We start from the raw sequence: 13,341 nt of genomic DNA on the forward strand, positions 1-13,341 counted from the left end.
ATCCTCTAACATTATGTAATATTAATACAAATAAATTATATAATTTCACAATAATTAAGTCTTAAATCAAACTGCATCGTTTCCATTATATCAGAGATGGATTTACCCATGCTGGTCTTCTTTGGTGTTGCAGAAATTCTTTGTATGCGAGTGTAGCAGGTAGTGTGAAAGCAGATAGCTTATCAAGTGGTTGAGCAACCATAGGGACTTATTGTTCCCCGAGAGGTGGGGCTGTGTTCACTGGCAACAAGCTCCATATAGCAAAAGGCTAGTTTGAGGAACGGGGTCAGAGATGATTCAGTTCACGTGGGAGGTTGGAAGTGCTTTGTTTGTTGGCAGTCATGCAGAGGTTTGCGAGAGAGCTGTGTCTGAGAGCAGTGACAACCAAGAAGATGTCCCAGGATGATTTATGAGACAGAAAAAAACCCAAAAACAAACTGCTCTGCAACACATTTTTGTTGTGATTACCACCTGGTGGTTGTCTGCCTCCGCCACAGACTAGTTTCAGGTTACAGCCCTGTTTACCCGGAGTAATAGAAAATAAGAACCATTTGTGTGAAATTTTGTCATAATTTTTGTGTGAAGTCTTGAGAAATAGCTAGAAAGTGTTTCCTGTGGTCACACCGATATTGACCTTTGACCTGTGACCACCAAAATCTAAATCAGTTCATCTTAGAGTCCAAGTGAACGTTTGTGCCAAGGCGTCCCTCAAGGCGTCACTGAGATATCGTGTCCACGGAAATGGAATGAATTGTTGGTAAACCTGGAAACAATATGTCTCTGACGGAGGAGGCATGAGTGCAGGAGAAGCAGAAGTTAAAGCCTGAATATCCTGGTGTGGTCTACACTTTAACAAAAATAATGCTGGGAAATGACTGAATTGTTGCAATCGCCAGATCTTACTGAGTGACAGAATGACAGGCAGGCACAGAGAATATTTCACACTGACCCTACAGTCCTGACATCATCTCCAAAGTCCACATTATCAGTAGCTGGGATCACATCTTAATGTCTATTTGTATTTAGGTTCAAATGATTTCCATGTATGTAAGCAGATCTACCTGGGTCTGGGTCCCTCCTGTTCCATGTAGTTAGGAAGGCCAGCCTCCTGGATTTGGGCCCCTCCTCTGTTCTAAAAGACAACATTTGAAATACAGAGAGAAATCAACTGATGCCAAGTACAACAGTGATGAGAAGGAATGAGAGGAGCTCATGCAAGTGTCTAGAAATATCTATAGACGTTCCAGGATTCCTGACAAACAAGAAACAAACGTAAAGAGAGGGAAGAACTCCACCTTGAACCTGGTGTGATAAAAACACACAGAGAGCACTTCCTGTACACCTGCTTATTCATGCAATTGTCCAATCAGCCAATCATGTGGCAGGAGTTCAATGAATAAAATCCTGCAGGAGCTTCAGTTAATGTTCACATCACACATCAGACTGGAGCTGACAGAAAGACTACAGTCACTCAGATAACCACTTTTCAGAGTGAACAACATGTTGGACGAGCTACAACAGCAGAAGACCATGTCAGGTGGTCTTCAGATTAGAAAAGAGAGACTCTACACTGTTCAATAAGACAAACACCAGCTGACTCAGTCATATTAGTTTCAGTCGTTAGAATTTCCAGCTAAACCTTTATACATCATATTCATATTTGAAACTGATCCACTTAATTGTATAATTCTGAATCAGGATGTCCAATATTTGTATCAACTAGTTTGTGAAACATAAGGTGAGCAACATCAGTGGCTTCAGCTGTTCACAACATTAATTAGGCTAAAGCTTAAAACTGTCGTGTTTATACCTCATCATGGAATCAAAATCTTTGATTTTACTGAAACTTTGATTTGATAAGATATTCAAAATTAATAGAACTCAATAAGATGTGATACTAGATTCAGATTCTATAGAATGTTATCAAACCCCAAACCTAGACTGGATCAAACTCTCTTCAAATCAGACCGACTGACAGTCACTGTGATGTGCAATGAAACTGCACAGGCTTCTTTACTCATGATGTTTACTGAGCTCCATGAAGTCGTTCAGTAACGGCAGACTCCTGCAGACAGTGTACATGCACGTGTGTGTGTGTGTGTGTGTGTGTGTGCATTGACCTACTTGCCAAGCTGATTCCTGGAAAGATCGAGGGTCCTGAGCTGAGAGCACTTCCACTTATTGGGGGCTGGAAGTGTCACAATCTGATTCCCGCAGAGTTTCAGTGAGACCAGAGCCTGAAGAGAGCAGAGGAGAGACAATGAAAACCACACATCTGCATTTTCCTTTAAAAGGACAGACAAGGACAGAGCATCACTGCGTCATGGGTCAGTTTTCCTGTGAACTGATGAGAACATAAGATCACCTCTGGTGCTCCAACCAATAATTATGCTTTAGCATTAGCACTGCTTCAAATCTAAGAGATTCTCTAATAGTTCAAAAGCTAAATATCGATCAGTGCAGCCAAGTCTAGCCAATAAAGTACAACACAGACATTATAATAAGGTTTTGAGGCAGCAGAAGCTCCCATAAGGAATGAAGATGGTCCCTGTGCCAGACTAAATTCACTGAGCTGTGGATGAGTGTGTGGTTTTTAAGTCTATGCAGGTATTGAATCATTTCACCACTGGATTCTTTTTGTTGTGAAATATCTGTCAGGATGAAACCAGTGGCTGATGAGTTTGGGTTTTGCTTATCAGAAAAAATACACATCAGAAAAAGGTGTGTTGTTATACATTTATTCTTTACTCTCTCTGTGTTGTTGACAGAAGTGGTCATAAGAAAGAGAGATTTCAATCTTAAGGTATCCTCCGGAATAATAAATCAAAAATAAATGAATCTATATATCATTGATTAATATAGTTGAGGCTGGACTACAAACATGGAGCACTGAAGCCAAACACGGAGGAAACAAACATTGTTCCGCAGTGTATTCAGCAAACTCTTTTAACCAAACAAAGTTGTTGGAAACTGCTTGTTTCAGCGTCATGAACGTCAGCTGGTCATGAGTCTGTGCACGTTCATAAGATGAGGTGATCTCACATTTTGTCACAGGAATGTTTTACTGGAAATCGACCTGCGGAGAGTTGCGGTTGTTGAAGTATTTGCCATATTTAAAAATATTATTATAATTCAAACAAATGTTTTTCAACTGTGGAAAAAGACAGATTATCTGTACATGACTTGTACATCAGGTCTGGACCACTTGTAATTTCATTCATGTTTAAGAAAAAGATTCAAGTATTACAGAAAGTATGAATATGACAAATTCTCTGACATGAAAGAATGAAATTTTGTTTGTAAGAGAGCTTCTTGTGTGAGGTCCACTGTTTATAATTTTGTCTCATAGTTTATTCCTCTGTAAATGGGATTTTGCATCTCTCTGCTCGTGTTGGTGCTTTCACAAGCTGCACAAGAACAAATCTGTAATGTTATTAAAGAGCTCCATAATCAAATCATAAAATGTGCAATGTGTTGGTAAAGTGAGCAAAATATTTCTGCATACAACCGTGTACGACATCCTGGTGCAGAAGAAGAATGTAAACATGGAGTCATGCACACAGCTGCAGCGCCATCTACAGGCTGTTTAACAGACCACACACACAGGAGTCTGACAACGTTATGTGTGTTTTAAGAAACTTATTTTTGTTTAATCCAGAGATGTTTAACTATTAATTTCACTCCAGTTTGGTGCACATACAGATGTACAGTAACAGATCCAGCTGTTGGTTCCTACCTCCAGCTCAAAGATGTATGAGGGCAGCTCCTTCAGGCTGTTGTCAGAGAAGTCCACCTCCTGCAGCTTCGTCCTCCAGAAGATGGAGATGGTGTTTGGAAGACTCTCAATCACATTGGAGGAAGCTTTGCATTGTTTCTGCAGAAGAGGATACAGAGGAACATCTTTGTGTTAATGTGTGGAAACAGCCATTTTAATTCACTGCCTCATTTTTCTTTTTAATTATATTATATATTATATTTTTATTACAGTACAACCTCAAAAAACAATCAGTTTCCAAGCAGTTTATATCTATATAAACTATATTATATATGAATATATTATATTGACATAATAAATATACAAGATGAAGCAGAGCTGAAACATTCTGACCAAAAGAAAAATCCAAAAAGCAGCTGTAACAAACAGGAAGTGGATCATTATCAGTGTGTTTTCTCACCAGTGGACACGCCCAGGGGTCGGGGAAGGTGCTCAGTTTGTTCCTGCACACGTTGAGGAAGCTCAGGGATTTCAGACAGTGCATGACGGCCGTAGGCAGACAGGTCAGACAGTTATCAGACACGTCCAGCTCCTCCAACTTACGAAGGCCGATCCAGTTGGTTGCTGGAATAAGAGAACACGAGTCTGAATCAGACCTGTACAAAGAAAATCAGTGACAAAAAGACTATGAAGCTGGTTTTACTCTACATCAGTTTGAGTCTGTTTTCAAATGGTAGAATTATTGCCTAATACATCAATGGAAACATCCATTTATTTGACATAAAGTATTTAAATAACTGTAATAACCTGCAAGTATTGATTAAGCAGCGAAGAAGGAAAAACAGACTGGTGCTGATCCAATGAATTGATTAAGTGACCGACAGTAATTTACATTGATAAAAAAACATTCTCTGGTCGTCTCTATGATGAGAAGATTTCCTGCTTTTCTCTCTTTCATATCATCATAAATGAAATATTTTGGGGTTTTGGAGTTGTGGCTGGACAAAACATTTGAAGACATAAACTTTAAGTTTAAGTTGACACAGGTTTGTTGATATTTATAATATAATGGTTGATGCCTGCATGCAGAATAAAGAATGGACTGACAGGCTGTGAATGTTGGTATACAGGGATATTTATACAGCGCTTTCACAGACACTAGTCGCATGCTTCACAATCAAATGAATAAAATCAAATGAAATTAATCGAATAGAAGCAAAGGTAAAACACCAGATAAAATATCCAAAAGGAAAAACAGATATAAGACACCAGTTAAAAACATAAAATACCAGGTGCTACATTAATGCCTGCCTGATGGAGAGAAAAGAAGGTTGTGTTTCTCTGCAGCCGTATCAGTTGTGATGAAGCTGGGACTCGTCGTTTTTGTTTTTCAGTTTTTACAAAAAAATCATTGATATAAACATTTTGATAAAAATCTGATTTTAAAAATACAGTTTGTAGCATAAACACTGTAATTTCGTTGTATGTGTGTGTGTTGTTTTTTTTTTTTAAATTACCGCCAATTTCGTCTCCCCATAGTAATTGCGGGGGGTCGTAGAACTCAGCTGAAAACCAGCGCAGAGACAGGTTTCCTATCGGTAGAAATACTGAGTCAGACTGAAACACAACTTCAGATGCAGGTTTTGGTGACTAATGTCAAATGATCGATTCCAGCTGGGTTTCAGTACTGGTTTATGCCAAGTGCAACGGTTGCTCTGCATCTGAAACATCCAGCTGCAGACTCATGTTAGGTCAGCTCTTCACTGACGCTGAGGTCAGGGGTTGCCACACTCAGCGTCACCCTGACAGCTCTTCAGCACACAAAACTACTTCCACTGACTACAACAGAGTTAGAAACATACTGGCAGGGATGTCAAACAGGACTGTGAGCAGGTTCTTGGCAGCAGCGATTTTCTGGATGTGGGTCAGATGGAGAAGTCCAGGTGGTAAACTGGAGAGCTGGTTCTGAGAGAGATTCACCTGCTGTAAACTGAAGCAGAGAGGAAAAACAGAGACTGAGAGACAAGCAGCTACAGCAACAAGAAGAAGTACATGAACCCTTTGGAATTATCTGCTCATCTGCACCTGATCATCCAAGTTACAAACAAAGACACACACAATGTTCTCAAGCTAATAACACACAAACAGTTATAGTCTTTTGTGTCTTCGCTGAACACATCCAAGGAACGTTCAACGTGCTGCCATGTGTACCTGGGGCAGATGACCTCCTGGGAGCTGTGGGCAGGCGGCAGCTCCTTCAGCAGGTTGTTAGACAGATCCACAGTTTGCAGGTGGATGAGACCCCAGGGCACCACAGAGGGAAGAGCAGCCAGGCTGTTGGAGGACAGATCCAGGTGGGTGATACGTGAGGAGATGTCCATGAACCAGTCCAGCTCTAACCAGGGCAGCTGCAGACCGCTCCAACACACACTGACAGCCTGCACACACATACACACAGGGCATGGTATCATTAAGAGGGCTGAGGACAGCTAAGGTTTTACCCAGGACTGACTCCAACAACTTTGACTAAACGTAGCAGTAGAGAAAACTCATCACCACAATATCATGATCAGCGTATATATATGGACATCTTTAGGGTTTAGAAACAGAAACTTGGTAAAAACTTGTAAAATTACTTTTTAGAAATAAATTTGTCGTCACATTTTTTAAAACTACAAGCCACAGCAGATCTGTCAGCTCTGGCAAGCTAATATGGCACATGGCTTCCCAGTGACAAAGTGCAGCCACCAGCAGTGACATCACAACCCGGTGTGCACAACATGATTTTTACTCTCTTTTTGTTTGTGTACTTTATATTTGTAGAAGTGTGTTGTGACCGACGTAATGTTTTTTTGTTTTACGCCGACTGCCTGGGGACTACGCAGGTAAATTAGCATTTTTGCTACAATCCAGCATGTTTACATCATGTATTTTGTGCTGATGTTCATTAACATGCATTGTCCCTATCAACTAAACAAACATTTGCTCTGCATGTGGTGAGTAATTAACTTTGTGTCCCAAACAGGCAGAACAAGTTAATGAGAACAAAAGCTTTTCTTACAATTAAAAACAGTTTGCATATGTGAAAATCCTCGTTTACCATCAAAATATACCAGGCACTGAATATAAGCCAGGCGGCTTACGTTAGTGTAAAAACAGTCTCTTTACACCTGTTTGTAATTTCATAACACTCTGATGTCTTTCCATCAGCACCAGTGTTTTGGTCATTTTGAAGCCCTAGGCAAGACATCCACCAGCACCCTGAGGAGACTTATCCTTTCATTATAGTTTGTTTGATAGAATAATTTTTTTAAATATAATTTCTTTATTGTAAATGTAACTTTATTGAGCTTCACTTAAATTCTGTATCATATAATCAACATTGATTGTTAATTAAAATCTCTACAAGCACATTAGTCCCTGTTGTGTCTTATCATGGCCTGAATTATATTGAGGATATGACACTGAACATAAGATGGTTATTAACATCATTGTATGATTCTAACATGATCAGGTTTGTGTCTTTGACTCTTCAACATCCCCGACACTCTCGGTCATCTGTGATCTCACCTGTGTCACACACCTCAACTAACACCAAGCTAAACATGCATCAGACTGATGCGTTTGTGATGACTGAAGTTAATGGCATGAAAATTTTTTTTACAAAAAACAACCCCTCATATTGATTTTCCCTCTACTACAGGGTGTCAGTCATTCTCTATGGTTTCCCACCGTCACGTGGACGAGCAGCTCACAGAGATGTCTGACACTGATCTATTCCAACAGACATGTTCCATGTTTCCTAAATTGTTGTTGCACAATTAACACACACAGACAGCAGAACACAATAGTGACACACTGCTGTTTGACAAACTCCCGCAGAGCTCTCTGAGAGATGGGCTCAAAAGGAAAACAGGAAAGAGAAACAATGTTGGATTTAAATCCTTTTAACACCGGTCTTCTCGTCCGACTGGCTCACATTCATCGGTTCAGAAACGCATCACTGAATACACACCTCCTTTACTCTTCTGTTGGATGTCTCCTGCAGGTTGAGTCTGAGGAGGTGTTTGCTGAAGGCTGGATGGTCTATCAGGGTGTATGAGGAGAAGCCAGCTCCGTTCTGCAGCAGGAAGCGAGCGATCTCCTCATTACCTGCAACACAAGGCACAGTGGACACTCTGTATCTGTCACCAGCTCTGCTCCAGCACTTCCTCTGCAAGAGACGGTCGCTCGCTGGAAAAGCAGCACCAGAGGCCGTCAGGTTATCACGACCTGCGGACACACACACACTCTCATTCTGGAGACCGCTGTTCGTTTCCCGCATGTTTATTACTGTAACCACGGCGATGAAGATCCCGTAACCTTAACAGAAGTACTTATTTTAACCCAACTCATTAGGATCCTCGCTCTCTATCACAGTGAATGTAAGAACATAGATAGGTGATTACACAGCAGTGGTCTCCTGTTCGTTGAGACGAGGTAAATCTTCCCGACATCACTGTGTATCACAAAGCACACGACGGAGCGTAAACACAGCGAGTGTGGGGAACATCATTAAAGCACGATACAGCCTGATCTCGAGCGACATGTCGAATGTTGCGTCGGTGACATCAGTGAGTGAAATCTGATGCTAGCGGAACTGTAAATCCAGCTCTGCTCCACAGAGCCCTCAGGAAGTATTCACACATCACACACATCAGCCAATCCTTCTTAAGACGTTTTGTCATAGTGCAGTAATGTCATGAGGGTAACCCTGCAGCGACCCAGCAGTAGGTGCTTGTGTGTCTGTTTTCATGCAGTCAGCGTTTGTGTCATGAAGGTGCTTGTTTGCTTCCATCAGATTAATAGATCTAGACTCAGAGTCAAGTTTCTACAGAGTAACATCTTGCTAAATGCACGCTTACATCACTAGATCAATACAGTTAAAAGCACGGTGGGATAAACATTCAAATCAATGCAAAGCTATTACACCACTAAGGATTCTATACACGGCAACATTTTAGTGTAGATTTAGTTTAGTACACAGACTGTGGATCTGACGGTTGAGTCCAACTAACACAGTTTGTCTTGATGCTTTACAATCAGTCTAAATGATTTACAGCATTTAGTTCTTTTATGTCCAGTGTTGGACTCAGCTGGACATTTTTTATCAACCCTGCGGGTTGTGTTGATTCACAGTAGATACTTTAATCTGCCACCTTCCTGCTCAGGCAGAACCTGCAACTGGAACACAGTTTTTCATGCAGTAACAAGTCCAATGAAGTATATTCACACAATGTGAATGTGCCCTCAACAATGTTTACAAAAAGAGAGAAAGACAAACTTACTTTGTAAAATCCTGCTATGAAAGAAAAACAAGAAGAAGAACTAAAAACATGGAGCAAAGAAGATATTGTCTGTTCTATTCAGTTTTATGTCACGACAGTCTCACTGCACTTTGTGCCAAAACACTAAAGAAAAAAATACAATTCTGATAATATCAACACAAGCTCACTACAATTAAAAATTAATCATTTTTTACAGCAGCAAACTACAGACAGCAGATCAAAATCTATGACCAGCCTGAAGACTCCAAACATACTGCATGAGGTGAGAGAGTCAGGTGTTTACTGGTATTCTAAAAACAATGGGAAGTCTGGCCCATTGATTTGGCCCACTTACCAGCACACAGGCACTTCAGGCATTTTAAAACCCTGAGCGCATAATTACTGCAATTTGCATCAACAACTGTCCATAAGTCCATAATAATGAAAAAAGTCACTCCTTATAACTCCACAACTTGCTTGAGAATCATCACTTTTATACCCCCCCTCTTTACATGCCCCAAAAATCCCCGAAATTATGGGGAAAACTAAAACTCAGACCAAGATTATTCTCCAAAAAGAACTAAACCAAAGACTAATGATAGTGGTAAAGAAATAAAATAAATTTTTTTGTTTCATGTTGCACTGTCAATATCAATATGCACTTATTGTCTGAGGGGGCGCCTGAAGTGTCAGGATTTGAAACCCCTGCTTCAGACACTGTGACCCTTCTAGCCAAAGGGAAACAGTTTGGGTTTTTAATCTGTGAAGTCCGTGCCCAGCTTCAGGCTTGAACTGGTGTATGATGGGATTTCTTTAAGACCATTTCCATTTTTGGGTATAAAACTTTTGGGGCCTATTTTAATGGTAGGCCTCGGGCGTAGGGACTGCGTGGGCGTCTCTAAGTGCTTTTTTTGTTCATCTAGGTGCAGCTCAAAGTGCAACAGGGCTGAGGTGGAGTATAAAGACCGGAGAGAGAGTGGTGATTAATAATTACACTCTCACACATCACTGATCTCATCTCTCTGCAACAGCAACGGCAATCAAAGGGAAGCATGAGAAGACTTGCTCAACAAACAGAAAGAAAAAAGCTTCCTCAATGTTGCAGAGCGGATACACAACACCACGTTTGGTAAAATGGTGAAAAATAAATACAAAAAAAATCTTGATCAAAGCATTTATATGTGAACATCAATATGACACTACTCCAGTTTTAGTCCCACTGTATCTGACATCATGAACGGTCACATCACGTTGTGTCACAGCAGCATTTGCACCATTATTCATCTCAAGAAGAAAAATAGAAATGTTACTTTTGCTAAAAAAGGAAAGTTGGAAACAGTGACACACATGACTGATGAGGTGATGTTATCCACCCTCCTGCATAAACAACAGAATACTGACTGTTCTGATGTGTGTGGAAACATATGGGAGTGTTTGTAGCAGTCTGGGTTTAATTAAGATAAACTCAGTGGATATCTGTGTGTGCTGTCACTGTGCTCTAATCGTCTGTTCTGCTGCCTGGCTGAAGGGATTTAATGAATTGAAGCACAGGGTTTTCATAAAGTATAAATCCACTGTGAACAAAAGACAGTGCAAGAATCAGATAAATGAGATAAGTGCAGATTGCTTTGACAGTTCCTGCTTCTACTTCTGATGGTAAAAAAAACCCAAAAAAAACAAAACTGTTTGGAAAGTGAATTGTTAAATGGTTCATCTACATATGAAGCATTATTCTGTTATTGGTGCTGATTTGCTCAGGTATGTGGTGCAGAGGTGTCTCTTCTCAGAGCAAAGTCTAACACCTAATTTAGCACCAAAATACAACAATAACTCGCCATGTGTTGCCTCGCAGTCCCACCTGTGCACCATGGACTCCAAAATACCACACAGCCCAGCAAATCTCACAGACACCAAATATGACCTTTATGTATATTTTTTTTCATGAATACATCTGTCACATCTCTGGCATCAGCAGGTTGTCTTGGTTTCTTTTATAAACAGCTAGACATCATCTAAAAGAAACTGATTCCCGCAGAAGCTTCCGACCAAAGAACCATCCATCACACCAGCCGGTCAAGTGCCAATTTACTTGCGTACAAATGCATTCACACTTGACGCTTTCCCATTCTGCTAATTATGCCACCTCTTCCTCCCTCCTCAGTCGTCCAGACTCTGACCTGGAAATTGATCCAGGTCAGCCATTTTCAAGTCCCTTAAATGTGTCCCTGAGGATATGAGGAGCGGGGAGAGAGGAGACTGCTGGAGGAGTTCAGAGCAAGGACCCACAGGTGTATATACTGTAGGCCGTGAGTGAGGAGTCACATTAGTTGAATGGAAGGCACGTATATAAATGAAAGAGTTGAATAGTTTTTGAAGACACTGTAAAAAAAACAATGTTCATTTTGCATCAGTAAAGCAAGAACATCCAAAATGTAGTCTCTATATTCCCGCCTCCTGCGGTGTGTTCAGGTGCGTCTCCCCTACCTGATTTTGCGGCAGCGTACAGTGGCAGTCCGCTGACAACAGGAAACTCATCGCTGTGGATGGCACAGTCCTTGACATCCGCATCATAGCCATGGATCAGCAGCCGTACCACATCCAGGTGACCCTGCTGGCAAGATGTGGCCAGCATCCAGTTCAGTAAGTCTCTCCTCAGACATGGACCTGAGAGGGAGCCAAAGACTTCCCATAATTCAACCCTCATGATTTTTGCATTAAATCCTGTCTGTCTGGTATAAATGCCCATCCATTGAAGTTTTCATGTTATAAATTTGCAGTAGCACTCTGCTGAGACCATCAGGGTTATTTTCTCAGACTTGACACAGCTCCTCTAGAGCCACAGGAGACATAATACAACTGATTTCACAGGCTGAGCAGCACTAACCACCAACAGTAAACTGACTTTAACATAGAAATAGCAGAGTTCCCCTTTAATTATTGTAAGCTGTAGAAACATTAACTTTTACTGCAGTAACAGTTACACCATAAATATGTAATCAAATAAACAGCATCAAATGTATCATGTCACAGCTGCAGGTGTGGCGGCCCTGAGAGCTCAACGCGCTGCAACTTCATCAAATTTGACGAAACAAGTTCCGCAAAAATCCCAACACAATGAAAGTGTTTCCAAGGGAGACTAAAAAGTGATGAACCTTGCTGGGGCTTTTGGTTCAATGCCCAGTTGTGACTTTTGAAGGTTAAAGCTCTGAATAACAAGTGTGTCCCATCAGGTTCATCACTTATTTCTTTTTAAGTTATTTTTGCCTTAATTTTGATAATGAGAGAGAGAGAGAGAGAGAGAGAGAGAGAGAGAGAGAAGCAAAGGGCCACAGGTTGGACTCAACCCAGGCCGCTGTGATTGAGCCTTCATAGTCAAGTTAAGTTGCAGTGTATTGAGCTCATAGGGCCGACTGGGCTCGGATTTAAAATTTAAAATTTAAAAACAACAACATTATTGACAAAATAAAAGCCCTGTCCCATATTTCGTGAATGTTTCTCTTCCTCCTACCTGGTATGGAATCCAGCAGCTCTTTGACCAGGCCGGTGTGGCCGTAGTACGCTGCCAGGATGGCTGGGTTGCTGTTGGATAGTTCCTGGGGCACAGTGATACGAGCTTCTTTCAGGAGGTAACACACACTCTCCAGATCGCCATGCTGCGTGGCCACACACAGGAGATGTACCTATAACAACACACACACACACACACACAATGACAAAATTAGTGACTAATAAGAATATGCATTATTCACTTATCAAGTGTCCAACATACTACACCTGCACAGGAAACCCTGCAAACACATTAATAGACTGTAAGGGGAAAAATGTTTTGCTTGATTTAGTCAGTAAATATGTATTTATGAGAAGTGGATGTCTGTCCATAAAAATAAAAGGTTTGAATTGTTTAAAGTAATCTAATAAAGTTAGTTAATCTTTAAAGTCACCAGAGAAATAGTGAGAAAAAAAAAATCAATGACTGTCAGCCAATCAGAGCAGTGTATGAGAGAGGCAGTGCATAACTTTTCTGACAGGTCTCATCACTCTATGCTCTCATTTAGCTTGTATGATAATTGAATACTACTGTTTCTGCCGGACAGAGTAGATAATTGTCACCATTACTTTTCCATTTGAAAACAGACTTACATCCTGAGTAGAGTTCTGTTAAATGACCTGAACTCGACAGGGTTTTGGTTGTTTTTAATTGCAATTTCTTATATGTAAAAGTAGATACACAGTGTCCAGTGGAAAGAATTAAACAGACTGTAGCCAGTGCTCTGCATTTGGCAAGCTAACAGTCAATAATGGATGAAATAACACAGAGAT

General features: G+C 40.7%; 1 protein-coding gene across 4 annotated transcripts in view; it reads right to left on the bottom strand.

The window, feature by feature from the left end:
* Positions 1-13,341, bottom strand: part of lrrk1 (leucine-rich repeat kinase 1) — a 74,391-nt gene that overhangs the window by 40,441 nt on the left and 20,609 nt on the right. For all 4 annotated transcript variants that reach the window (XM_056375642.1, XM_056375636.1, XM_056375650.1 and 1 more), the window contains 9 exons: positions 12,530-12,701; positions 11,506-11,685; positions 7,731-7,867; positions 5,927-6,153; positions 5,578-5,705; positions 4,176-4,339; positions 3,737-3,874; positions 2,125-2,237; positions 1,062-1,132 (listed from right to left, as the gene is read on the bottom strand). In XM_056375642.1, coding sequence (XP_056231617.1) covers positions 1,062-1,132; positions 2,125-2,237; positions 3,737-3,874; positions 4,176-4,339; positions 5,578-5,705; positions 5,927-6,153; positions 7,731-7,867; positions 11,506-11,685; positions 12,530-12,701 — 1,330 coding nt within the window. The remainder of the gene's footprint in view (positions 1-1,061; positions 1,133-2,124; positions 2,238-3,736; positions 3,875-4,175; positions 4,340-5,577; positions 5,706-5,926; positions 6,154-7,730; positions 7,868-11,505; positions 11,686-12,529; positions 12,702-13,341) is intronic.

The sequence above is a fragment of the Seriola aureovittata genome, chromosome 1 (genome assembly GCF_021018895.1).
Source record: "Seriola aureovittata isolate HTS-2021-v1 ecotype China chromosome 1, ASM2101889v1, whole genome shotgun sequence".
NCBI lineage: Eukaryota > Metazoa > Chordata > Actinopteri > Carangiformes > Carangidae > Seriola > Seriola aureovittata.